Genomic DNA, 26,228 nt, shown 5'->3' with positions numbered 1-26,228 from the left:
AATTCAATGTTAAATTTGTTCAATAAAATAATGTTGGAAATCATTTCCTTTTGTTTGTTTTAAATTTAACAGACAATGTGTTGTATTTTAGCAGAATACTTTAAGCAGCAGAAATGCAGAACTGAGTACACTTTAAAATCTGTAAATCGTACAGCTATAACAGGCTTCAATACCCCCAGGTTTCTATTAGCACAATTACTATGGTGTAAAGAAAATCAGACACTTTACTTTCTATTCATTTATTTTGGTTTTATTGAACTCTGAAGAACATGTATCCATGTCAGTGCTGACCACCCAGCATGACTGGTGGATGGACAGATGCCAGATTGAGCCATGTTAGAGTTCAGTGTGCATCAGGGCTTTGACCTTCTTCATGTTTTCGGCCACTGTTGAAAAAGAGACAACAAGTTAGAATAAAGACCATACATACTGTATGTTTTCCTTGCTGACAAAAAACAACGATTGAATGGTTTGCCATGTAATCTGGTCATTGATAATTAATGATTGTCATTAATGTACCCTGCCTTCTGTTTCTATAACAGAAAAACGTCTGCAAATTGGACACAAGGATGCGTTGACAATTACACAATGTTTCTAAAAAGCAGTAAGAGCACGCTAGCTGCAATCTCCCACCTCCGCAACTGCCCGCCTGTTGAACCCTAAAACCTGCAAAAGTCCCTGTCAAAAAAGTTTCTCATCTCTGTCAAAATATTTGAGCGAGGAAGATGAGACTTAAAAGCCATTAGGGGCTCAGTCTGTCTTCATGCTGCTGACAGGTGAGGTGCCCCCAATCCCCCCCACCCACCCAATCGCCCACACACCAGCCCATTAGAGAGAGTAGACGGTCACTCACAGAATGCCATGTCGCCAGGCTCGTAGGAGTATTTGCGGTTGCTGTACTTTCCCACAATGTCTGTGCGCGCAGTCATAGATGGATCTGCGGAAAGAGATGTTGCACACACATACACAGACAGCTGAGGATCAACATTATCTGATCGTAATGACTGTTCGGCTGATGTTACTATAACTGCTTGTGTTTCTCCAACAGTCGTGAAGAGCAATTAGCAGTGAAAAAATGACAAAGAGGGATAGCAAGCAGTGAAGGTAAAATGAGAGTTGTGACATGTGAAAGAAAGAAAGAGAAACAAACTGATGACAGGTGTCAGTTTCAGTGAGCAGCCATGTGGTGACATCTCAGCCAAATGAGCGGTTATTTGGGACTGAGTGGAAAAAAACAGAATCTCTGGTCCAAGTTTCCCCAAACTTTGCACACTATTATTAATAATACATGCACACTACTGAGTCTGTTTGCCTGTGTACCTTTCCTTATCATCAGTGCCATGCAATATGTTATGCTTAAATCATTATTCTGCTTAAAAGACATAAAAACTAGATGGAGAGGATGATGCCAGAGATGTAAGAAAGAGAGAGCATTGTATAAGTAAGTTTTGACCAAGCCTTTAACGAATCGCAAAGCACCATAGGGGAAATTGACTGTCCTATTTGTATTTACCAACAAAGAGGATTCTGGGATAATAGTAGCCATCAGGGGCCATATTCTTGTCTGTTGTCTCTTCCTGTAAAAAAAATCCAATATAATATAAACAGCAAGTTAGTCAACTACTAATAAAAAAAGATTGTGTTTAGCAGATGATTATTTCTAGATGCTATTCCTCTTTGCATATCATTTTGAACCTTTAATTGCCTGATATTGTTACAGTGTCCATGAATTTCCCTAAAATATTTGACTCATTTACATTGGAAATCAATTGACTTAGTACTGAAAATTTGTGCATACAGACTGATAAAATGCTATGCTTGAACCGAAAGACGGGACCAAAATACTGGCTGAGAAATCAGTGCCGTCATATAACCCCTTATATATCAGTTACCGCACTTACCAAAAGGTTGAGCATGATGAAATCCTCTTTGGCCATTTTCTGGATGGACTTTGCAGCGACAAATGCCTTCTTCAGGGCTGTTAAAAACAATTCTGTTTAGCTTAGATTTGAGATTAAAATAAATGGATTTTAAGGTATCATTACTTGCTATACTCCCGAGACATTAACCATTGAAATGCAACCCACCTACAGTATAAAGATTCAAAAAGGAACACATGTGCATGCAGGACTTGTAAATGTGGTCCATCATTTTCAGTAATCACAGGTCATGTTCTTAAAAGTGATAGTTCAGATTTTTTGAAGTGGGGTTGTATGAGGTACTTCTCCATAGTCAGTGTATTTGCTACAGTAGACCATAGAAAAACATCTCCTGCCTGCTTCTTCAAACTGGGGGTGTGCCAACTGCCATAGGTAATACACTGAACAAGTTTTGCAGGTGGGACCTGCAGAGTATCCATGACTAGTTTAATGAACATGATTCTAGTTTCAGTCCCTCCTTGGCACGAATGCACCCATTGTGTCCCCCATGAAACCAAGCCCATGTGTGGGTTAGAAGAACAGCGCATGATGTGCAAGCCTTTTACAATCAATATTTTTCATTTGTAATAACCCAGAGTGACTGCAGTACCTTTACTGTGCGGGCAGTCGACTTTATGATGGATGACCATCAGCGGCTTCTGACTGTGAGAGCAAAATAACAGAGAAACAAGTCAACACATTCCTTTACACAATAAGCACAATGATGGGTGTGGAATGCAGTATTACACAACATAATCCCTGAGAAATCACAGCCCCAATGCCAGATTTGAAAAGAACAGTAATGACAAATACAATGTAATTTTATCTTTTTATTTTGCTATATTCCACTATAGATCAGATGTATTTCCAAACCTCAAGTCTCCTCATAATGCTGTGCTTTTCTAATCAAATATCAAACACTCTTCAAATGGAGAAATCAATATTTTTAGGAGCTGTAGGCGATAGTGATTCATATGCATGCCACGTGTACGGCCTATACCTTTAGGATGCAGATCAAGGAAACAAAGCGCACACATTGCCATTTCGCATTTACATTCTGTTCTCACTGCCAAAACACATATCCAAAGAGATTCAACAAATATTCAAGGCTGTTATCCAGGTATAGAGTCTTACCTTTTCCGCATCTGTGACAGACCCTCTTCATAACTTTGGACCCAACTAATACTATTCCCCCATCCTGCAGGACAAAAAGTCAACAGCAACATATGTGGCACACTGCTTTATGCTTCCATTATATTAACTGAATCACTTCAATGACAAGCACAATTCAAATTCAGGACTTTATTTGTGTGTTTCACAGCTATACATTCTGTGAGTCAATGATTCCTAAGATGGAAACTACAGCTGTGCAGGCTTAAAGAAGGATGATCACCCACCTCTTGAGAAGGACTGAGGCTGTACTTTCCTTTTTTTCTGTTCTCCGGCACTGGCACAGATACCGAGGAACAGAGCAAACAAGACCCAGCGAAGCATCACTTCCTGTCCGAGAACTGCAACGACAGTTGGCAATTAGATAAGATTTAAATTCAGATATGTTAATTTGAAAGGCAATTTTTGACCCACTGCAATCACAGTGTTTTCCAACCGCACAATTTACAGCTGTCTGCAGTTCGTGTTTTTTTTGCAATGCAACTCACCAAACAAGCTAGGCTGGTATTCAAACAGCCGTACCAGCCTAGCTTGTTTTACTGTACAGTAATAAAGAATTCCCGAACGTTGTCTTCGTATCCACCTAATTCCTAGCTCCAGCTGCTGCCGTGTTGTATACATATTAATCAGGTTTTTGTAATGAAAATAAAAATCTAACTTATTGCACTGTTGATTTACTGACTGACTGATTATTATTATGATTTGAACAAAACTAATAGGCTACAATACATCACTCTACCATTGCTATAACTTCAAAAAAAAACTGTATCAAAAAGTAGGATTGAAACAACACTAATTATTCACAGCATTTTCAGTAGCACACTTTTTTTTACTCTATTATGAAAACACTATGGCCATTTTTATAGAAAAGGTCATTCATAATTCAAGTGTTTCTGTCCTCTGAAGTCGCATATAGTAGGCTAGTTGTCTTACCTTGACAGCATGAAGCAAAAGCATGCGCAGCCTAACCCTTCCGTACCAGCTACCTTTTATAGCCTACCTCTTTTGTCAGATGTGTTTAACTGAACTCACCAAACAGGTATATCATAGTGTGCTAGAAGAAAAATCACTCACTGAATCACACACATTGTTTGAATTGCTAGAACTGAGAGATAGAGAGAGGAACAGAAAGATTGATTGTTGTAACACAATAACACAATAACGTTAACATTATAGGAATAGATAAGTTTTGTGTCATTGTTTTATTCAGGGGTCATTTCACAAACAGCTCAACTTCTCTGTCTGTCTGTCTGTCTGTCTGTCTGTCTGCCTGTCTGTCTGTCTGTCTGTCTGTCTGTCTGTCTGTCTGTCTGTCTAGCTAACCACTGCCATGGATGTATAATAAGAGACTATACTGCTTTCAGCCCATAGATATTGTTCTATATCTATGTTTCAGCCTTTGTTGCAGGTTGTTAGCTGTTGCTATGGTCACAAGCAGCGCTTAGCAACCATAACACTCAGCGCAGGCGCAGTCGTAATTAATGATGCACTGTGGGATTGTAGAACATTGACATGGCAACCAGGCGACAGAGCCACCAGGTTCTTTCTCTGCATTAGTTTTTACTGTCTTTTACTGCGTTTAAGCTTCTTAGCTTTACTTTCGACGGCTGCCATGAATGAGACAGTGGTAAAAAAGACCCAGGACACGCTGGGCAAAGTAATAAAGAAACCGCCTCTCACGGAGAAACTGCTAAGCAAGCCGCCGTTTCGATACCTTCACGACATCTTCAGTGAGGTGAGACTGATAGGCTAACGTTACGATAACGTTATCAAGCTGGCGGTTTTTTAACTAGCCAGCACCATGAGACACTTTTGCCAATATAGCTATACGAGAAGGCTGACGCCAGCAGGATCTAGCTAGCTATGTCATCAGTTAGCTGGCTAATATACCAACGTTAGCATGAACTATGCTAACCAAGTAAGTTAGCTAACATTAACTTCGCAGTAACGTTACTGCCCTCCGCAGATTTTCTCGAGCCATCAATGTGCCTGCCGTTGTACGAATAAGGTTGGCAAGTAGTTAGCTAAACCATCAAGGTAGACCATCAGCCAAATAGTTGCTAACATTCACTAGCAATTCAGTGTTATTGTTAGGGTGCCAAGTAAGATTCTGTAACGTTACACTAGTGGGTTAGCTAGCTAGTTAGCTAGCTAGACGTGTATACAGTATATAGTTGCCAGGCACGACCGGAGCACACAGCGGTCAAACCAATTGTGTCCACTTTTAACTAGAGTGAGATGATTGTGAGTATTAAGTTGGCTAAATTTGTTTGATTGTTCGAGTCCGTCACGTTGAGATCACGGATGCTGAGCAGCTTATTGCAGCTGGGCTGTTTGATAATGCGGGTTACGTCGTGCTATAATTAACTTCGCTAATCGCTGTGTAAATGTGAAACATTGTTACCGTTCTTGGTCTGTGTCTACTAAGAGTTGAGGGACACATACAGTATGTGAGCAGGTTACATATATACTCAAAGCCTTTCTGAGTGATTTAGGGAAGAGCTAAGGTGAACTCCACAGTCAAATGTCTGATTCCTTGGCAGTTGGGTTCAGTTTAGCAAGCCACAGCAGCTGTTAGTGTCAGGTCAGGTAGCTACAGACCAGGGTCAGCGTCTACTGTAGCTACCTACTAATATCAAGCATTTGTTTTCATCTACTTGGTGTACAACATAGAGGTGATGTACCACTTAGGGCTTGGGTGAGTTATATGGTATGAAGAAAGTTGTTATTACAGGTAGAGAATGTAAATAAAATATATGAAAAGTACATACCCTTAGTTGAAAATATCTGATACAGATTGTATAGTCATGTGGGCATTAGGACGCTTCATACAAGTGGTTCCCTATGAAGGTTAAAACACCATGATCGGGTCATCTTTGGAAACTTTATATTGACTGCTTCTGTGTTTTACTGTGTTAAACTGTCATTTAATTTATATCAGACTTCAGTCTGACACAATTAACAATTTATCAACCCAAACACTTGTGTGTAGTAGTAGTAGTAGTAGTAGTCTAGGTAGCATTAGGACAAGATAAAAAAGATGTGGTACCAAAGTTAGAAGTGCTACATAAAATAACTATGGGGAAACACTAAGTACTCAGAACAAAATCCAATATGATTAAACAGCTTTATCTCAACTACATTTTCTTTCTTTTTCATTACTACTTTTATCCACACAATATAATCCTTTGACATGAGGTGTCAAGCAAATCTGTTTCACTTTTCTAAACAAGTAGGATCTCATTCTCACTCTCTGCCTGTTGAGTAGTCTAATATTTCACCTTAGGTTCATGTATATTTGATAAAGGGAAGAGTGTCGGCATGTGTGACTCCTTTCCTCTGATTAGCATTGTGTTGACTGCGTGCATCGACTATCAAACAGAATTTTTACCATTGATATTAAAGCATATACTTTTGAACTGGAATACTAAGGCCAGAACATTATTTTCAAGCATGTATACATTAACTACATTTGCATAGGCTTTGTCTGTTGTCCCACACCTACAGTTATTCACCTGTACAAAAAAACGTGTTATGCTGAAGTTTTAATTCACGTTTATCAAAAAAAAATAAAAAAAATGTATATATATTTTTTTTAATTTTCTGGAATATCTCATAAATATGTTTTAGAATCGAGGACTGCATGATGTGTGCGTCAGCCACTTTATCTGCCAACTGAGTGTGACACCTGTATTGCTTACAACTTTCAGATCATCAGGACCACTGGTTTTATGAAAGGCCTGTATGGAGAAAATGATATGAAGTCAGATAATGTTAAGGTAAGTTCACCACATGCTGTCAACCTCGTTAAACTTCTTTAACCTCTGCTCTCCTAAAAACTGATATCACTATTCTTTGGTTAATGGTGTTCCCTTTATATTCATTTCAGTGTTTTCCCTAGGTTTGTGGAAGACTTAGGTGCCCTTATTTGGCAGGGGGTTTAGGGGTCCTCTCAAGAAAATATGTTTTGGATTTAAAAAAAAATAATAAAAAAAATCACATCATTTTGGACCAGTATTACCATATTCGTGTCTAAAATGGTGGAAAAGCTAGAGCAGAGAATAAAAATGAACACTCAAAAAGCTTAAAGACAAAACTTGCTAAAGAAGTCCACTGGGGACCAGCGTTACATCATTACATGTGAGAAAAGTATTTTGGTTACATTTATTCGGCTTAGGTGGTGCCCTTAACAGCTTGGGTGCTGCACCTAAGCCTTATAATGGTAGGGAAAACCCTGCATTTGTCTCTGTTAATTTGCTTGATTATAACATAATATGTATTTATTTCCAAAGCGACACCCTTACTTGTGTATAAGATTCAAGATTTTTGTTTGCCATTTGTGAATACACCAAACATCCCAGGCACATAGGAATTATTGTGCAGGCTCTTTGAGTCAAGTAAAAAGAGTAAAAAAGAGTTTAGGGCAAAGAAAAGCACACCAACTAAAATAGAAAAAGATTATACAGGGTAAATAAAATAAGACAAGATAGATATCGTATAGATACTGTACAAAAGTGTGCAAAAAATACAATAAATTATGAATACTGTAACTGGAGGATACAACTATGGGGGATATTGCATTTGTAACAAGCATAAATATTGCACAGTAGTATTTCACAGTACAGCAGTTAGTAGCACGATTATTGCACATTTAATCACAGTGAATTGTTCAGTGTTTTATTTTGTTTCTGCCGTCAGTCTGACTGTGGCAGGGACGATCACCTGTGTGTTACATGGGACAGTCTGGGGCGTCTGTGTGGGAGTAACTCTACACGCTGCCTGTGAGAGGATCTGGCAGGACATGACTAAGAGCGCCTGCCAAGGTGTCAGAACTCAAGTCTGCTGTTTGAGAGCTGACCCCAAATTAATAGTTGATAGAAAGATGCTACGCTTTGATAAATGTCACTGTTACTGAAACTGGATGTTTTACAACAGGCACGTGACTGTCATTAAATAATGTTAATTTGTGGTTTTTGCATTTAGAATTAAACATTGTTTCGTAATGTACTTCTTCGTCATAGACCTTTTCTAGAAGGTGCAACAAGGTTATTGACAAGTGTATGTATTAAGTAGAGAGAGACGAACCACCCACAGATTTTTCCCCTTTTCTTCAGAACAACCAAAATGCTCGTGCCAGAGGATCTGGGGGGCCCTCTCTGTTCATACATAAAAAGTACTAAGACGTACATTGGTGAAAGATCATTTATTGCTTTATGAACTAGTAACGATTTTTTTTTCTAGTAAAGATTTTTATAATCCGTATGAAAACCGACAATCAATTGATGTTACAGGACTTGATTTGGATAGACCTGAGAGGAAAGCATGACAGCATGACTACATATTCTAAGTTTTTTAAATTTTCTTGTGGCAGTACTTGACAGTGAGGTTTATTATTTAGTGTACGGGACTCTCACACCGCCTTAAAACCAACTGACAAGTCTGATCGCTGGTTACATGATTGACCATCTTAGGGTGACGTCAGTGTCAACTTTTTTTTCCTGCTCCCCATGCGGCTCCCACAGGTGCAGCCTGAACACACTACCCCTATTCAAAATGAATGGGAAGACTTGTGTTTTTGCCTGACTGTATGTGAACGGAGCCTTTTTGGTGTTGAACTCTGTAAGGATATGCACATCTCAAGGGTTCAATCATTCTAAACTGTGTTGGAAAAAAACTCCCACTGGAGTTCCTTTGCTTTCACAAACACGTCTCTGTCTCCTGTGCACTCTCCTGTTCATCACAGCATCTGTTTATCTTCCTAGGATAAGGACTCTAAAATAGCCTTCCTCCAGAAAGCGATAGATGTCGTGATGCTGGTGAGTGGCGAGCCCCTGGTGGCAAAACCAGCACGCATTGTGGCCGGCCATGAGCCTGAGAAAACCAATGAGCTGTTGCAGGCCATGGCCAAGTGCTGCATCAATAAGGTCTGTGTTCTTGGGAGATTACACACACACACACACACACACATGCACACGCACACTGAAATATGAATGACAAATTGAAAACGCTCACTCTCCAATGTTTCTAGTCTCCATTCTGGAAAAACAATATAGTTGTGGCACTACATAAAAAGAACATTCAGTGTGTGTGTGTTATTTTTCACATCAAAATATTATACTCTTGTGAAAATTGTCTAGCCACCTCTCAGGGAGAAATATTTTAATTGAACCCTGGAGATGGAGTGAAGTATAGTAACAGTATTTTGATTTCATGTCATGTAGAATGTATGTATTCTCAGATCTTATGCATCTTTTTGGCTGTCTCTGTTTTGAAGACATCTGGTTATAATAGCGAAAATACTGCCAGTTCTTCAACTTGTATGAAATAAAATAAAAAGTAATGAAAATCTCATAAAGAAACATGAGAATATCACCATTGTTCATTTAGCCCTGTAATGTAAAGGGTAAGTCAGTCAGACAAGGCAACTGGTCAAATATGTGCTACATGCTTCATGGTAAATCCAGTAAAAAAAAAAAATGCAACCCTCGTTAAAAATTCAACGATTAATATAACTCATTGATAATATTGCTCATTCACCTTCACTTGATTTACAGATGTCCAGTGACGATGCAGTGAAGCGAGTGCTTGCAGGAGAAAAGGTGGACATAAAGACCAAAGCCAGCACCTCCAGGTCCCAGGACAAGGAAAATAGGGAGGGACGTGAACGTCATCTGGATAGAGAGGTGAGAGTCCTCAGCCCTCTTCAATCATGGAATTACACGCTGCTCAATCCTACACTCAGGGTCCAAAATTAACTTTTTTGTCCACCAGCCAAATGACTAGTGAATGTTAAAATTTGACCTGTCACTCAATAGATAACCATTGTTTTTTTGGCTGGTGAGTGAAGCAAATCTGTCAGCCACTTGCATATTTTAACAGCATTTGGCTAGTAGATGGTGCCAAGAAGATTTTGGACCCTGTACTTAGTGCGAAATGAACTGTCTGTGTTAGCATTTAGCCTTGTGGCCTGCAGGCTTGGTGTACAAAATTGATGGGATGATCAAATTGCGAGTTTTCCAGTATATAGCCATGGCTGGCATTAAACCCTCACCCTATGCATTGGCATGAACTTTTCTAGGAGAAGAAAAGGATTACAGAGCGCAGCGGGAGCCGGGACCAGAAGGACCCAGACCAGCCCAAAGAGCAGGAGAGCCGACGCAGAGATGGGGAGAAGGAGCACCAGCGTGACAGGGAGCGCTCTGACAAGCACCACCGCAGTGAACAGGACCACCATGCCAAAGACCGTGACAAAGACAAGAGCCGGGAGCGAGACAAGGATAAAGACAAAGGACGAGTCAAAGATAGGGACAAAGAGAAGGACAGAGAGAGGGACCAAGAAAGGGAAAAAGACAAAGAGAGAGACAAAGGCAGAGAAAAGACAAGAGATAGGGATTCTCGCAGAGACCGGGAAAGAGACAAGGAAAAACGAAGAGACAAAGAGCGGGAGAAAGAGAGAGAGCGACACAAAGAGGGCGAAGAGAGGAAAAAAAGTGGAGAGAGTGGCAATAGCAAGGTATGTGCCTTAACCCCACTCACATCTTAAATGTTAGCAGCAAATGGCATTATTTACATTCTGTGTGTATGTTGTTGCTTAGGCCAGAGTATCAGAGGAACCACCGCAAAAACCCAACCCTGAGCCGAGCAAAACAGCCAAACATGTGCCAGCAGTAAGTTCTATTATTTGGCAGAAATTTCACCCATGATATATTAAACATGTCTATCACTGGGACAGAGTTTCCTGTATGTCAAGTCAGCCAATTCAAGAAACATAGAGTTGGTGACTGATTGTACATGTCAAATTAAACTTGATGTTGTATGCACTTTGAAAAACTAAAATATAATTATATATATATAAATCAAATTTATTTTCTATTTTTCTTAAATATTGTGCCTCTTATTCTTGCAAGGATACAAACCCAGATGACGAGGTATTCAATCCTGCAGAAACAATCAGTAGAAAATTAGAACTTTACAGTAAATTGCATTTTAGTGTTAGAACAGGGGTCTTCAACGTTTTTTAAGCCAAGGACCCCTTAACTGGAAGAGAGACGGAGCAGGGACCCCCTACTACATATATTGTATAAAATGTTGCATATTAAACTGGGCCTACAATAACGTGTAGCATGGCCTAAAGCCTTTATATACATACCTTTTTTGCATAGAATACTAAGCTATTAAAATAGTGATTTTATAAATCTTGTTTAAATGTTAAACATACATGTGGCACAGTGAATCCTTAGGAATAACTGTATCTGTGGATGGTCTTAGTGACTACTTTACCTATAGGCTAGTTTGCTAATAATATGTTGGATTCATTTTTTATTTTATATTTTTATTTCTAGTTTTTGAAACAAAACGTAACCATAATTTGGAGGCCCCCCTGCATTGACTCTGAGGACCTGCTGGGGGTCATGGACACCCTGTTGAAGATCCCTGTGTTAGAATATAGTGACTATTGCAACAGCCTTGGCGTGGCTGGCTACTTGGTTTAGCGCTAATTTCTAGGCTATAGTAGCAGACATGTGAGGTCTTGTTTCATGTGTATAACTGATAAATGGGACTGTTTAGTACATGATGTAATGCTGTGTTATTTGCCTGTGCAGCCTGCAGAAGCAGTTGAGAACCAGGTAAGAACTTGCTCTACGCTTCACACTTTTCTTCATTACCAGCTTTGCTTTGTTGCTGTTTTACGGGGGATCTTGCACTTCTTCATTAAATTCCAATGTTTTTGTATATGTAAAATGTTTGTATTTTGCATGGAGAGGTCTGTCTGTATACATGGTTAAAAAGATAATTTTCCATGTTTATTGGTGCTTAATGGCAATATACCATACCTCAATGTACCTCAAGCTTACCAAAGAAAATGATGAATGGTTAGCACAGTAGATAGAGGTACATGCCAGGGGTTCTTCAAATCATCACAAAAGGTAGTAGGTAATATGTTGCTTTTTAGTGCTTATTGTTCTAAAGGTGTGTCTTTTTCCTGCTTCTCTTTGCTACTCTCACAGTCTGATAGTCCAGCAAGAATACCTCGGCCTTCATCTGCCAAAGGGCAGAGGCGGAGACCAAAAATTGGAGGTCAAGGTAACCCTCTCCCAACTCTTTCTCCCAATGAACATCAATGAGGCATATCTCACATAGTTAATACCGATGTCTAAAATAGCTGCACTTTAATCATTGACAGGAGGGCTCTGAAGTACATCTAAATTGATTTTACAGTTGACAGATTTCTATTTGCACTCACACACTACACTTATCTTAAATAAAAATCACTGACTAGTTTCCCTTAGTGGGAGGTAGGAGTGACTCATCAGGATTACTGTTGGCTGAAGCAATACAAGCTTCATTGAACTGACATTAAGACTTTTCCAAAAATACATTTCCTCAAAAGATTACAAAGATATTTGTTATCTGTTTTCCATACTCCATATTAGAAAGGAAACTAACAATATATATGTTCTGCTCTCCAACAGATGAGTCTGACAGTGAAGGAGGTGAGTGTGCAGTTGTATGCAAAAAAAGTATGAAGGTTTTAACTTTGTATTTTCCATGTGGAAATGGTGTCATCTTGAGGAGAGAGTTGGTGCACTTGATCTAAAATGCATTTCCAGGATTGCCGTGCTTAGTTTCAATAATGGAGAAGGAAAGAGATCACTCCCATAAATAAACCAAATAACCCATATTTGGTTATGCCATTTAACTTGACGCTCTACTACCTCGGTACTGAAAGCACAAGGCATAAGAATGATCTTCTAGTCTGACTCAGGGACGGCAAAGTGTCTTCCTCAAAATGTCAGAGTGCTCCTTTGGGTTCAGGCTCCACATCAAGTCACAAAGTGAGTGCGATCACTCACTTAGTGACACTCAGTTATTTAGGGCAACAATGTTAACTTGTTAAAGTATCTGAGCAAGTTGGTCAAGTTTATTTATAGCCCAATATCAGATATGTCTCAAAGGCTTTACAGATTTACAATGGCAACGGTTCCTGACCCAGCCTAAATTCTACGAACAGACAAGGAAAAACTCCTCAAAGAAACACTTAGCACAGAAGTAAAAAAGGAAAAAATATCAGAGAATAGGTGTGCAACTGTGTTGGAGCTGTAGGTGGGGAAAAAGGACATGGACAGGCAGAAATGAACAAAAAGTATAAAATTCCATAAAAGTCCAGTCCAAAAGGATATGATTTATTTATTAAGTCTTCCGATCAATCCCAAATTTCCAGCTCAGATTTAAAGTATGTGAAGGGATGTGTAGAGTTTTAGAAGAAATACTAAAATCAGACTATCATGGTTGGAAGTCAATGCAAGGAGGCTGTTGAGTTTACATGCCTGAGTTTCCACTTGTGCCACAGGGTTTTGAACTAGCTGTAGCTTTGTCAGAGTGGTAGCATTTAAGCCAGCGTAAAGGACATTGGTATGTTCTTGTTATAAAGATGTGTACTTAAAGGAGAATCCCGGTCGATTTCAACACGTAGCTCTGTTGTTTGTAAATTTGGAGTACTGTCAGTAGCGAGAAAAACGAACACAATCCTCCTGCTACAGTTTGCACCCAGGATTCTGAAACAGGGCAAGTTTTAAAACGTGCTTTTAGCCTCTTAACAAGTGCCTACCCATGTGGCGTGATTCTTTCTGAGTGAACACAGTGTATCTGACTGCAGTACATGTGAAAAAAATGTATAAAAGGTCTGCTAATTCAGCTCTGTTTAGTTCTGGTGTGAGACGGCAAGACTTAAGCGTGTTTTACAGTAACCGCAGCCCAGCTGGCGCACACATATGTGACGTCATGAAATCGCCGTAACTATTTATACCCACGCTGGTGGTCGCGACACTAGTTGCAGTCTTCTCCTGAACAGCGGTGGCGCTAATGAGCATAGCTACCGACGTTGCCCTTTCTACGGACTAGAAGAAGAAGAAAAAGGTAAACAACGGCAGAACTGGCAGCAGCATTGCCGTCAATGCTTCGATTTGATTCGATGACCTACTTGGTTGGATCTAACCTTTCATTCACCATTAAAGAACTCCTCTTAACCCAGTAAGAGACTTGCAGTCACTCTGAGAGTCCTGGCATCCGGTTGTCGGCGAACTTGTTCAGGCCTCCTGTTTCTGCTTTGTCATTTTGACGTCACAATGGCACGCGCCACCTTGGATGCGGCTAGTATACCGTTCGTTTTAGGGACCGTCTACAAACTACAACACTGAAAAGAGATACAACAAAAATATTTATTAATTTAATGATTAAATAAGGTAGTGTCTCCAAACTTACCTCAGTTATAACTTGTCTCCTGCTAGTTGTACTACAGCACTTTTAAAAAATAAGCAAAAATGTTTGTATCTCTTTTCGGTGTTGTAGTTTGTGGATGGTCCCGAAGTACTCGTCTTGCCGTCTCAACACCGGAACTAAAGAGAGCTGAATTAGCAGACCTTTTATGCATTTCTTTCACATCTACTGCAGTCAGATTCACTGTGTTCACTCAGAAGGAATCGCTTCACATGGGTAGGCACTTGTAATGACATTTCGAACATGTTAAGAGGCTAAAAGCACGTTTTAAAACTATGAGGATAACACGGTGTAGGCAACACCAATTATTTTCGTTTTTCTCGCTACTGACAGCACTCCAAATTTACAAACAATAGAGCTAGGTGTTGAAATCGAATTCTCCTTAAGTGTCAGTGTCCACCATGCTAAGGATCGGTCTAATCCTTGCTAAATAATACTGAGCTAACTAAAAATCATTGCCTTTCACAGACGGAGATGCTCTGTTAGCCCAGAGACCTGCCCCCCAGGAAAATGGAGACATTGCAGGCTCCTCAGTGCCATCCGACATGGCCTCCAGGTCTGTACAGTCAACACTGAACCTTCACTCAGTTTGCAAACACTTTGCTGAGGAATTGGACAGGGTACTCAAACATTATTCTTCACAAAAAACACAGCTCCCATCAACTGTTTGTCACATCAAAAAATATCTAATTTTCCATTACTGGTACATATACCAGGATTGACAAAATATGATCAAACTTATGAAGTTTTTTGTTGAGATCTTATTAAGTTATGGCATCATTTCTGAGGGTGTAGTTCTAACGTTATTGCATTGCATGGTTTTGTATTGCGTTATTTTTTTCAGATTCAGGGTGGTTTTGCTTTTGAAACTTAGTTTTGTTCCTGGGCCTGATCCACGATCAGTTCCAGTAGATTACACAGTTGAACAATTGCCTTTAATTTTGATGATTGTGAATGTTCTGTTCTTTAACTGACTAAAGTAATCAGTGGCATTTGATTGGCTGGACATCTGTTATAGCAGTTTTACTGTTATTAATATAGTCACTGTTTATTGTTCCAAGCAACAATTTATCATCCTGAAATCTGAATGAGTCAGTGTAGCTGTCACAAAGTAGACATTTTTGCCAAGTCACAGAGCTGTTAACAGGGGACTTGGCTTGTTAAAGGAGTCAAGTAAAACATAACATAGGTTGTGAAACAAAATAAAAATCACTTGTAAAAATTTTAAAATATTCCGTTCCAAAAGGGTTAGTTTAACTGCTTTTTTCAGTAATGTGTATAATCCTTTAAATCTACAGCAACAGGAGAATACCACGGCCCAGCAGCGCTCGGCCAGCACCTCCCCGAGTCAAGAAACAGGAAAGTTACTCTGATGCGACCCCAGCTGAGAGGTGACTTCACCACACATATTCACTCATATCATAAGTCTAATTTATAGTCGCAACAGCAAAATGATTCTCTTCTTTGTAAATACATTCTTAGTGTGAACACAGGGGCCCGTTTCAGGAAGGAGGTTTAACAAACTCTGAGTCTAACCCTGATGTCTGAGTTGATTTACCCTGAGGTTTCGGTTTCAGAACAGCTGATTTGAGTTGGTTCAATCAACTCAGAGTAGGTTAGCGCGCGTGCACCACCACAATAAAAAGGCATCATGAATGGAGCCATGATACTGCAATTCACCTTGGTAACAACCACAAACAAACGGGTCGGCGGAAATACTCATGCGCACATACAGTGAGTTGGAACATATATTTCGTTTAAAAAAAGTAACACAGCGGCTGCTGCAAAAGAGAGAGAATTTGCGTGGGAGAAAATTGCTGCAAGAGTAAATGCGTAAGTTCCAATATAGTGTATTAATATCATATTTAATCACAAGTATAATATTACTGGTGAAATGGTATTGAATCTATAATCTTATTTCATTTAGGTGCAATACTGCGGGCAAAAAAGTCCTAGGCCTTCTAATCCCATTCTGAGGCTGCAGCACCATCATTAACAGAATTATAATTCATAATCTTTTATTTCAAAGGGTTTACATCATTCACCTGCAAAACTGTGGAACTCCTTTTTAATGGTTCTCACTGGTTTGTGTCCAGGGAACACTCCAAAAAAGTTTAAAACACGTTTCAGAGCGAGTCACATTCTTCTGACTGTGCTTTGCTGTACAGTGGCTTTACTAATATGCTCCGCATCACCATGTAAAGAAAACTGAAAACTGGGTGACCTTAGTGATATGAGGATGATAAGGTTATGTAGGCTACATATCTGATGGACTGGGAAGAAAAACCATACCGCTCAAATAGGTAGGCTAGTATCTGGAAATGAAAATGCATCTATAGTCGGGGCCTCAGTATCATCTCCGGACATATGTTTAACTCCCTGAGAAGTAATACAGCTTCTTCATCAACGGGATCATCGACAAAAGGAAATGCCATGTTCGGAGAAAAAAACGTTTTATAGTCTGCCTAACACAGTTAATAAACCAACCCCTGTCTTCCTATTCTCTTCTTGGTCTGTCTTCCAGGCTGTCCAGTGCCAAGCCCTCAGCACCAGTCATCATGGATGGGAAGATGCTGTCTGAGGATGAGGAGGATGAAGATGAGCAATTTCTCGTGGAGGTGCCTCCACCTTCAGATTCTCCTGAGATGGATGTGGTAAGTGACTTAAACAGGAAGTTGTTCAAATACCATGGGAAACATTGGATAGTTATCTACTATTTCTTCTATTACAGGGGCTTGCACAAGAACTCGACAGTGAAGACAAACATGGTACACGGTCATATTTTTTTTTTTTTTTCTCTTTTTAGTTCACCCTTATTTTTTATTTTGGGAGGAGCAATAATGCCACACTTTGAGGAAACAGACCGTTCACTATTCCTCTCATTGTTTCTCTCACTGTAGGTGGCCTTGTGAAAAAGATCCTTGAGACCAAGAAAGACTATGAATTTTCCCCATCCTCCCCCAAATCTAAAGAACAGGTATGTACAGTGATAGTAGTAGTTCTTTTGCTTCTCCTCTAGATGGCAGTATCAGCCTAGTTCTCTTTAACTCATCCTTATCACTGACTCAGAGCTCCCTTTTTTATATTACCATTAGTTTTATCAGCCATTCTTCCTGGAAGGTTTGATCTCCTGGGCCAAAGTTTTAACCGCAGTGAAAGGCCCAGTGCAACACTGGCTATTCTCGAAAGAAAGATATAAACAAATGGAGTAGAGAGGTGTAATTGCACTGCCTTGTAACCACAAGAATGTTACCCTTCAGTGAGGCTGAAGGGCTAATAACCAGACAGGCAAGTATGGCCTCCAACAGACCACACACACAATTAGACACACATCAAGATGTCTGGAGCAAAATTGGCTTTTTTTTTCTCGGGTTGCTCAATATCTTAGGTATGCTTAATTTGTTTTGATTTCAGATTTCTCTGTTCTATGTAGAGTTTGAGTTTGGTATCTGTCATCTTGGGGACTAGCTTTTACGATCTTGTTGTGACTGTTCACACTCCTTCCCCTTGTGTGGACTTAGGTCGTTCCAGAAAAGAGACAATGCACAACCAGTTTGAGGTTTTCAGTCCTGCCGTATTTTGTCTCTAAATGTCCTCTATTAAGACTCCAATGCACAGTTGTCAGGTTTTCTTCTAAAGTTCCTTCTTTTTCTCATCTTGTCATTGATTTAGACTTCATATTAAACATGATAAACTGTTTTTTTTCAAGGTGACACATTACTGGTGTTGCTCATCAATTCCCCTCGGTTTGCTTATTTATCAGCCAGAGAGAGAGAGCGGTCTTTCATGATTATTTAGAGTGTGAATCGGTGTGAAGCTTACAGTTTGGTCTGTAGTCCATGGTGTGAGGTGGTGTACACTGTCTGCTTTGGGTGGTCCTCTTCACTGAAGCATACTCTCCCGGCATCCCTTCCTAGCTGACCACCCTGACTCTGATGGATGCACTGTTTTGGACTGTCACTCATGCAAAAAAGGCCCCTCATCCATCCCCTCCCAACTTTATCCTCAGACATCATCCCTCATAACTCACACCTGAAGTCGTCTCAGCTTACCCACCAGTACACTGAAATAGCTTGACAGGAATTTGTAGGCCCAGCATTTAACCAACTGTACATGTCTGTGTTAAATGTAATTTTTGCGCACCACTTAAAAAAGAATTTATCTCAAAGAAATTATGCAAACCCAAACATACGTACACAGACAAGCAAAACATAGAAAATAGCAGAGCTCTTTGTGTAACATGAGCATAGCCTTGTGGAGTTTAAACAAATTTTCTTAATGGAGCCTCCTCAGTTTTCAGGGGTTCCAAACCTTAATTTCAGAGTATCCTGTATGGTCTGCACAGGCATCTTATAACAGGTATGCCTGCACATAGGAGGTGTTCAGTCCACCTCTCTATCATTATTGGCCTTGTCTCGTCAGCTGTATAAAGAACTATAATGACTTCCTTCCTGACATGAAAGGGTGGAGAGGTCAGCTTAATGGAGTTGTGTTTTTTTTCTTCTTTTAATCACAGTAAAACACGCAGGGTCAATAATGTAAATATTGAGTTTCCTCATTCTATGTAGTATGACGGGTTTGAAATTTCAGCTGCCGCTATTCATTTTCTTAAATGCCGATGTTTATCAAAACACTGCGTCTGGGTGAGTCACAACCCCCCCTGATTTAAGATCCGACATCATGTTCAGTACAAAAATGTTGGCCTTTGGACCATTTCGTATATTTTATGAAAATCCAATCTAAATGTTATTACTCCCCATTGTAATTGATGTTATTTGTCATTTCTGAATTCATTTAGCTATTGTTAATGCCAGTGCCTAGCTGCCCCATTGCTGTTCTGATGTAAATAAAGGGAAATCTTAAACAGTCAAATGATTGTATTTTGCCATGTCCCACCACAGTGTGTGTGACTGAAGAATCTGCTGTATATTTATGGGGATGCCCTTCCTCATGACCCCTCGGCAGTATTGTATATTATTCCAAGATAGTTCTCCTTTTATTTAGACAGAATTTGCCCCTTGCAGCAGCTGCGTTTTCATAAGATTTTTTGTGTACTCTTTTCCCTCTTTTCTTTACCCCCATCAAATTAGCCTTGATGAAGGTTTGTAATGTATAAATAAACCCTGTGGCATACAAATGGATGGCTGTTGAGTGAGAGTCACGGAGGAGAAGGGCCTGAATACTCTGCAGAATTGTCAAGAAAATAAATACTCCTTTCTGCAGACCTCTGTGTCTTTATAAACATCCAGCGTTTTTGTGTGTGGAAACATTAGGAAATGGCCTTGTGGCATTCCATTAGTCATATTACTTTTGTGGAGGTCCTATTGACTTGTTAAAAGGATTTTGGTCAGGTTTATGAGGAGTACCTACCTGAAGCACCCACACTCGGTTACCAGACCAACTTTGACAACAGCAATGATCAGAAGTCATATACAGTATTCAAACCCTTCAAAATGGCTTTTTTTTTTCTCTCCATGTTTGAATTTAGAGCCACCTTTTGGAAAAGAAAAAAAAAAAAAAAATACAGTTTCTATTTCAGTTATTGCAGTAAAGCCAGAGATTTCTTTTGAAAGTTCTCTTTCAGTTTCCCCCCCCCCCCTCCGTAGCCCAGGGTGGTGATCTCAGTTGTCTCCCCAAGGGGCTACAGTGACCCTACAACAACATCCTGTAACCTCAGTGGCCGTAAGCTTTTCTGCTCACCTCACTGACTCCAAGCTATTTTTATGATCCAGCTAGACTTTTGAATGGCCTTCTATGAAAAATGGCGAGGAAGACCATAAACCTCGCATGGAGCCAATTCTCCTTCTATGCTTTACTCCCTGTCTCACATCTCAGATCTTCTACAGGAATGCATTGTAAAAACCATTGGGATGCGCATCAGTGTCTTCAAATGGTCACCAGTAGCCAGTAGAATTGTTCGCAGAAGCTCTAAAATTGTTGCACGTGGTCTTCACTCATCTATACGTCCTTTGACAAATCTTTTTCTTTTCTTCTTATTTGTGTTTGTCATGATGAAAGAGCCGTTGACTTGAGTTCCTACACAGTTGCGTTTGAGCTTGCTGTGCCACAACCTACTGTTTACCACTATAACGTCAACTTAACTTGATTGTGGGCAAAGCAGCTCTAATGAGAGCTTTGTACATTTGTCTCTCATCCTCCGGTTTTGACCAAAATAAGCTGATTAAAGTAATGACTGAATGAAGCTTCACTCCTTATATGATGGAAGCTAATCTCTCGCTGTCAACTAGCATCAAAAGGATTGTTTTCCCAGCTAATGATACCCTAGAGGTTGCTCTGCCGCTGACAGCTTGCATGCGATTTTCTTGTCAAAGGAGACTGAAGAATGTCTTCATCTTGACTCGGAAAATCCTTATAAGCAGTCCATAAATCACATATTTGCACGCGTTACCTAATTAAGCTGATTAGGCATGTGTTGCCTGGGTTAATTTCACATTGCAGTGTTGTCCACGATAATTTCATTCTGTTGTACCTCCTGTGAAGGAGACCCAAGCAGAGTTAAAATAAAAGATTTCAGATCAGGAAGTATGTTGCCATCCAACAATATAAATGCCGATGAAAACAAGATTAAAGTATTTATTTATGAGACCTCGATCTATAAGACGATACTGAATAAAAACTGCCCTTTCTAGCGCCAGCCAGAGGCTGTGTCTTCCCCATTGCTTGGGGCTTTCATCACTGTCTGAGATAATGGGAAAACCTGTCCCGTCTCCACCCCTTCCTCCTCTCTCACCTCCTACTCCTGCGGTCACCACGTCTAAATATTGTTCTGTGATCTGGGTTAGAAAAAGGAAAAGTAGGAGCACACAGGTCTCGTAGACCCCGACAGAGACCTCCATAAAGCTGTGATTTATATCCACCTGGACAGAGTGCACACGAACCAGGGGTCATGCTTTCACAGCAAGTTTTTTTTTCATTTTCCAACAGAGAAGGGAGAGGGGGAGGTAGCAAAGGGGACGGCAAATAGAATGAAGCCATGGGTCCTGTCTGGGCCGTGCAGACCAAACCGCAGCGAGGCAGGCCGAATGAGCCGTAGAGTGTTTGTCTAGCTGCAGGGTTCAGAGCGCCCAGTGGAAAGCCACCCACCATGTCAGGGGACCACTGGGCCAAGGCGTTTCAACCCTCACACTCTTGAACAAACCACAGATAGGTAACAAAGAGTGAGGTTGTCAGAAATGTGTACTTGCTTCCTGTAGAGACACCGTGATGTTTGATGTCTTTTCTGCAGTGTGGTCTTGTCTAGTCAAGCTGCCATTTTGAATTGTAATTACTGAGCTGTTTGGTTTGTTTTAGGAGATGACTTGATAAGGCAAATGCTAAATGTGCCAACTGTCGCAAGCATATGTGACAGATTGTGTGTTTTGAAGAGGAAGCTGTCATTTAGTTTTCACGCTGTCGCAAATATGATTCCTGCTGCCTCGTGAAGGCAGGTGCTCCCATCTGTGGAGCCACATAGAATAAATTGGGCCAAGAGTTGAACTTGAAAGGAGGCATAAGTGTAGTAGTTGTTACTCAATACTGTAGTAAAATAACTCCACTGCCACAGCCTGTTACTAAAATAAACAAGACTTAAAGACCACAGAGTGTGGAGGGGCTCTGTGTCCACTGTATGCTGAAACCCTGCTTGGTCTGTGTGTGTGTGTGTGAGCGTGTGTGTGTGGCTTTAGGGTTGCAATACTGAGTGCTTTAGCATTACACACACACACACACACACACACACACACACACACACACACACACACACACACACCAAGGCCTTGCGAAGCCCAGCTGAGCAAACATCCTTGGATTTGCTCCCTGCCAAGGGAGGTCCTTCCCTGATACCTTTACGCCATCGAGGGACTGAGTGTAATTTTGATATGGTGACCCCCCCCCCCCGAACCACACACCATACACTGGAGGCCCTCATCAACCAGTCCCCTGACTTTGGCCAGCACAATTCAGCCGCACGTTTGATCTTTATATATACAGCTAGGTTGGTAGAATTCCTGCCTAACATTTTTAGCCTTGAAATCTTAAACCACTAAATGCAGCCTTGCTCTGGTTCTGGGCATGTGAGACTTTGCTGGCAAAGGTAGAATTCCTAAAGAGGGTTTATTATGTTTTGGTTTAGGGACACACAAGTGATTTTTGTGTGATTTTGTGTATGCTCATACAGCTGTTTGATACAGCGTTTAGTTTAAATCATGCAGATTAAATGCAAACATCTTAGTTTTCTTTCTGCACCTGTTAAGACTTGGATGTAGAAAAAGCTGCTTATGCAATTTCATTAATCATTCCTCAAATACCGACATGCACACTCCTCAAACTTTATTTAATGTTCATTATCTTTGCAAGTTGACAGCACCAAAGATTTCATCCCCGAAACCTAACCCATTTGTATTCTACACCTCCCACTTCCAGAACGTGGTGTCTGAAGCAGCACGCAAGAAAGAGCGGGACATGGTGACCCGGGAGATAGATCGGCTTCGCTCATCCATCCAGACGGTGTGCCGCAGCACCCTGCCTTTGGGTAAGATCATGGACTACATACAGGAGGACATGGACGCCATGCAGGCTGAACTGCGCACCTGGCGGCGGGAGAACAAAGAGCACGCACAGGCCTTGCTGCAGGAGCAGAGGTGGGGTTGGCGCATAAACAACACAATTGAAATGTTATTTCCAGCACAGCTTTACAGACTGACTTTCTCATGCAAAATGCTAACTTTCTATTTCATTTACCGATTCCAGTATATCATATTCAACGCAGCTTCCAAAATAATGCTACTTTTGTTGGTCTTGCTATGATGAAAGAAAGGAATATCAATATTATGTTTCACAGGAAATTCCTAACCGTTTCTGTTACACTAATTATTCTCTTTTAAAACACAGGTCATACAGTGTATGCGGCTATAATTACACTGCCATTTTACAAATTGGGTGACGTGTTGTAATCTCTTATCTTAAATTGAAAGTAATACGATTTTTTTAACAGCTCTGTGTTGCGTTACTGTATTGCTGGTTACTGTGGAGTATTTCTCAACCTGTTTTTATATTATGTATAATGTAATCAAATAATCTGTGTGTGTGTGTGTGTGTGGTGTGTGCGTGTGTGCGTGTGCTACAGAGCGACAGACAGAGCAGTGGAACCTCTTAAGTTAGAACTAGCAGAGCTGGAGCAGCTGATCAAGGACCAGCAGGACAAGATTTGCGCTGTAAGGTCCAACATACTGAAGAATGAAGAGAAGATCCAGAAGATGGTGACTGGAATCAACTTCTCCGCCAGAACTTGAAGTGAGAAACAAAGTCGACGAAATAAAGCTTTCCTAAAAATGCACTGAAGATTTAGGGATGAACAGTGTCTCGTTCAGAATACTGGTAAGACCATTTTTCTTGGAGGTGATGTGGGGTAGGACCAAACACTGCACTTTTAGGGGGTTTTGTCAGAAAAGGAGATGGACCCAAACATATCAGTCGGATGTTGGTAAATAAAAGCTCTATATGATGGCTTGAAGGTCTGACTTTAACTAGCATCTGCTGTGACTGACAGATAAATAAATACAAAATATGATCCTGCTCTGCACACTAACTTTACTTTACCCCTTTTCTGTAATGGTGCCTTTGTGGAATGAGCCAGTGCACAGTTAATGACTTCCAAGTTAGATTAAATAGTTATATTTACTGCTGGGTGAATTCATCAAAAGCCTATATCTGAACGTTTGATTTTCTGTACACCCAGCAATCCCTGGACCAAATTTTAAAACCTGTATTTTTTATTTTATTTTTTTTAATTAAGCTAGCAACCTGGAGCGTGGCACATTTTGTTTAGTTTAGTTTAATTGCCTCAGTTCTTATTTTTCCTGGCTCTGAGGACTTGGGACTTAGCCACTGCTGTCCACAGGGCGTGCAATTTGATTGGAGTAGTAAGCAGGCTTGTGATCTGATTCATTCGCTGTTTTCAACTATGATTATTACATCTACTATAGTGCTATTGGACTAGCTATACAACAGTTAATACATATTCTTCTTCACATTCAACTTCTTGATTACAGGAAAGTTTAAATAAAATTTCTTGAGTTTGCATGGAGATGTCTAGGACTTATGTGGGGAGTCCTGACGGTCTAATCGATTGTAATACATGTTATATGATTGTGGTGCCCTGGTTTGAATTTGCCCTGGGACCTGCAACATGTCATACTGATCTTTTCTTTTTCTTCTAAACCTTTTTCTTCAAGCTTCCTCCCTCAAGCTACCCTTCCTACAAAAAAAACCTTTTCCTGTGCTTACAACAACCTTATACCATCTTGTAAAAACCAAAACTCACAGTTTATCTATATGTTATTTCACTGTTCCACTTTTGAAGCACTGCTGCACTTTGATAAGAGTGATTAGTGGTGTACCTTCAGTGGCAGTGTTGCAATTATTTCTTCTATCTCGCATACCCATCTTATAAAACATAGGCACACTCATTTAATTTACTTTCAGGGAATTGTAAGCGTTTATCCTTTTCCCTGCAGTCAGTAAGCAAACAGGACAGCTGCCGTCAGGGAGGTCCCTCTACTCTATTTATTCTGTAGGATATGCCAAACTGTTTCTTTTTTGGAATGGAGACAGTGTTTGGTCAGATGGCAGCTTTTTGTGAGAAACTTCCATTCTTTATACATTAAAAGAAATGAGACAAAACTATTTTACTAACTCCTTTTGTGACTTTAAAAAGAAGTGCTTTACATATGTAGCTAATAAGAAAATATGAAGCAATAACTAGGCTGAGATTGGATAGAGACTAAAAGAAACCACTGTCCCAGTTTCCCCAAAATTCCAATAATGCCATCTCACTGAAGTCCATGTGTGAATGAAATACACACATACAATGCAGTTACCATATTTAAGTAATAGTACAAAAGTTAATTTAACTTGTACAAGTGCAGTTGCTACCTCTGGTTAGTTCTACTGCAGATATACATGTAGACTGCCAGCATTTACACAGCACTGTAAAAAAAACACACACTTGGTTGGATTGATAAATGTAATCCATTCTTTAAATGCTTTTTTTATAATGTCCAGTTGTATCTGAACTAGTTTTTCCAGATGTGAATGTGATGAGCGTACATACTGTAGCTTGACTTTATCTTCTCTGCACAGACCTCCAAGACATCTGCCCAAAAATGGGTTTCCACTTTGACTGCCTCATCAGACCGGTTACCAATAGAATAGGTGGCACAACATCTCATTACAGCTAGAGACTGGTAATGTACAAACAGACAGCCAGTAGTTGCCAGTGGGAAGAAATGTATAGCTTCTGACTGGCCAATTGTGTTTGTTTAGACTGATCATTGGCACTAACAGCTACGGAAAGAGCAAAATTACACTGATATATCTTTTAAAAATGGCATTGCTTCAGTGGGAAATATCTATATCAATGCTATTCATTTAACTGATCTTTATTAGAGGTATTCACTAAATGTACTCTCATTTAGTCCGATTTACTCCATTTTCATATCAGTATTATATTTAGTCCATCAAATATACTGTAACCTATTGAAAAGTCAAATATAAAAAATCTTAAAACAAAACTTGTGGAAAAAAGTGAGAACCTGTGTGTTCATATCTCATATAAAATGAAAATGTAAACTACTTGTATAATATCCTTGTTTCTCTTTAAACTGTACATTATGTATATGTGGAGATTGTATCATAGTTCAAATAAGTATATAATTTTGTAGTGGAGTGAAATAAATGGTTACATTGCAATAGATATGTGTGTATTCCTGTTTTCAAGAGTCAATGGAGAGTAGTGACTGTTGCTGAGAGAAAGCTACAGACTCCAAGTCAAGTTGTCCTTATAATGGAAAATTAATGAGAGGT

The 26,228-nt window shown here is 40.0% G+C and overlaps 2 protein-coding genes across 4 annotated transcripts; one reads left to right on the top strand and one right to left on the bottom strand.

Annotated features, from left to right (window-relative positions):
- Positions 1-223: 223 nt before the first annotated feature.
- Positions 224-4,137, bottom strand: agr1 (anterior gradient 1). Of its 2 annotated transcripts, none has more exons than XM_039817203.1 (8): positions 4,023-4,137; positions 3,317-3,430; positions 3,054-3,117; positions 2,530-2,582; positions 1,902-1,978; positions 1,514-1,577; positions 854-937; positions 224-386 (listed from the first exon to the last, which is right to left on the bottom strand). In XM_039817203.1, exons 2-8 carry the CDS (start codon positions 3,411-3,413, stop codon positions 337-339), a joined length of 489 nt encoding a protein of 162 aa, XP_039673137.1. In that variant the 5' UTR covers positions 3,414-3,430; positions 4,023-4,137; the 3' UTR covers positions 224-336. The 2 variants fall into 2 exon arrangements, with proteins under 2 accessions (XP_039673137.1, XP_039673136.1); XM_039817202.1 differs by lacking the exon at positions 4,023-4,137 and adding an exon at positions 3,578-3,725.
- Positions 4,138-4,571: 434 nt separating this feature from the next.
- traf3ip1 (TNF receptor-associated factor 3 interacting protein 1) lies at positions 4,572-26,118 on the top strand. 2 transcript variants are annotated; one of them, XM_039818312.1, is made up of 17 exons: positions 4,572-4,824; positions 6,800-6,868; positions 8,852-9,013; positions 9,644-9,772; positions 10,168-10,602; positions 10,685-10,756; positions 10,997-11,017; positions 11,693-11,716; positions 12,098-12,173; positions 12,563-12,583; positions 14,835-14,922; positions 15,665-15,757; positions 16,891-17,020; positions 17,098-17,134; positions 17,267-17,343; positions 22,788-23,005; positions 23,491-26,118. In XM_039818312.1, the coding sequence occupies exons 1-17, from the start codon at positions 4,702-4,704 to the stop codon at positions 23,654-23,656; spliced, it is 1,941 nt and encodes a 646-aa protein (XP_039674246.1). In that variant the 5' UTR covers positions 4,572-4,701; the 3' UTR covers positions 23,657-26,118. The 2 variants fall into 2 exon arrangements, with proteins under 2 accessions (XP_039674246.1, XP_039674247.1); XM_039818313.1 differs by lacking the exon at positions 10,997-11,017.
- The last annotated feature ends 110 nt before the right edge of the window (positions 26,119-26,228 follow it).

The sequence above is a fragment of the Perca fluviatilis genome, chromosome 12, assembly GCF_010015445.1.
Source record: "Perca fluviatilis chromosome 12, GENO_Pfluv_1.0, whole genome shotgun sequence".
NCBI classification, from domain to species: domain Eukaryota; kingdom Metazoa; phylum Chordata; class Actinopteri; order Perciformes; family Percidae; genus Perca; species Perca fluviatilis.
Note: the sequence above shows the minus strand (reverse complement) of the source record. Positions and strands in the feature narration are given on the sequence as shown.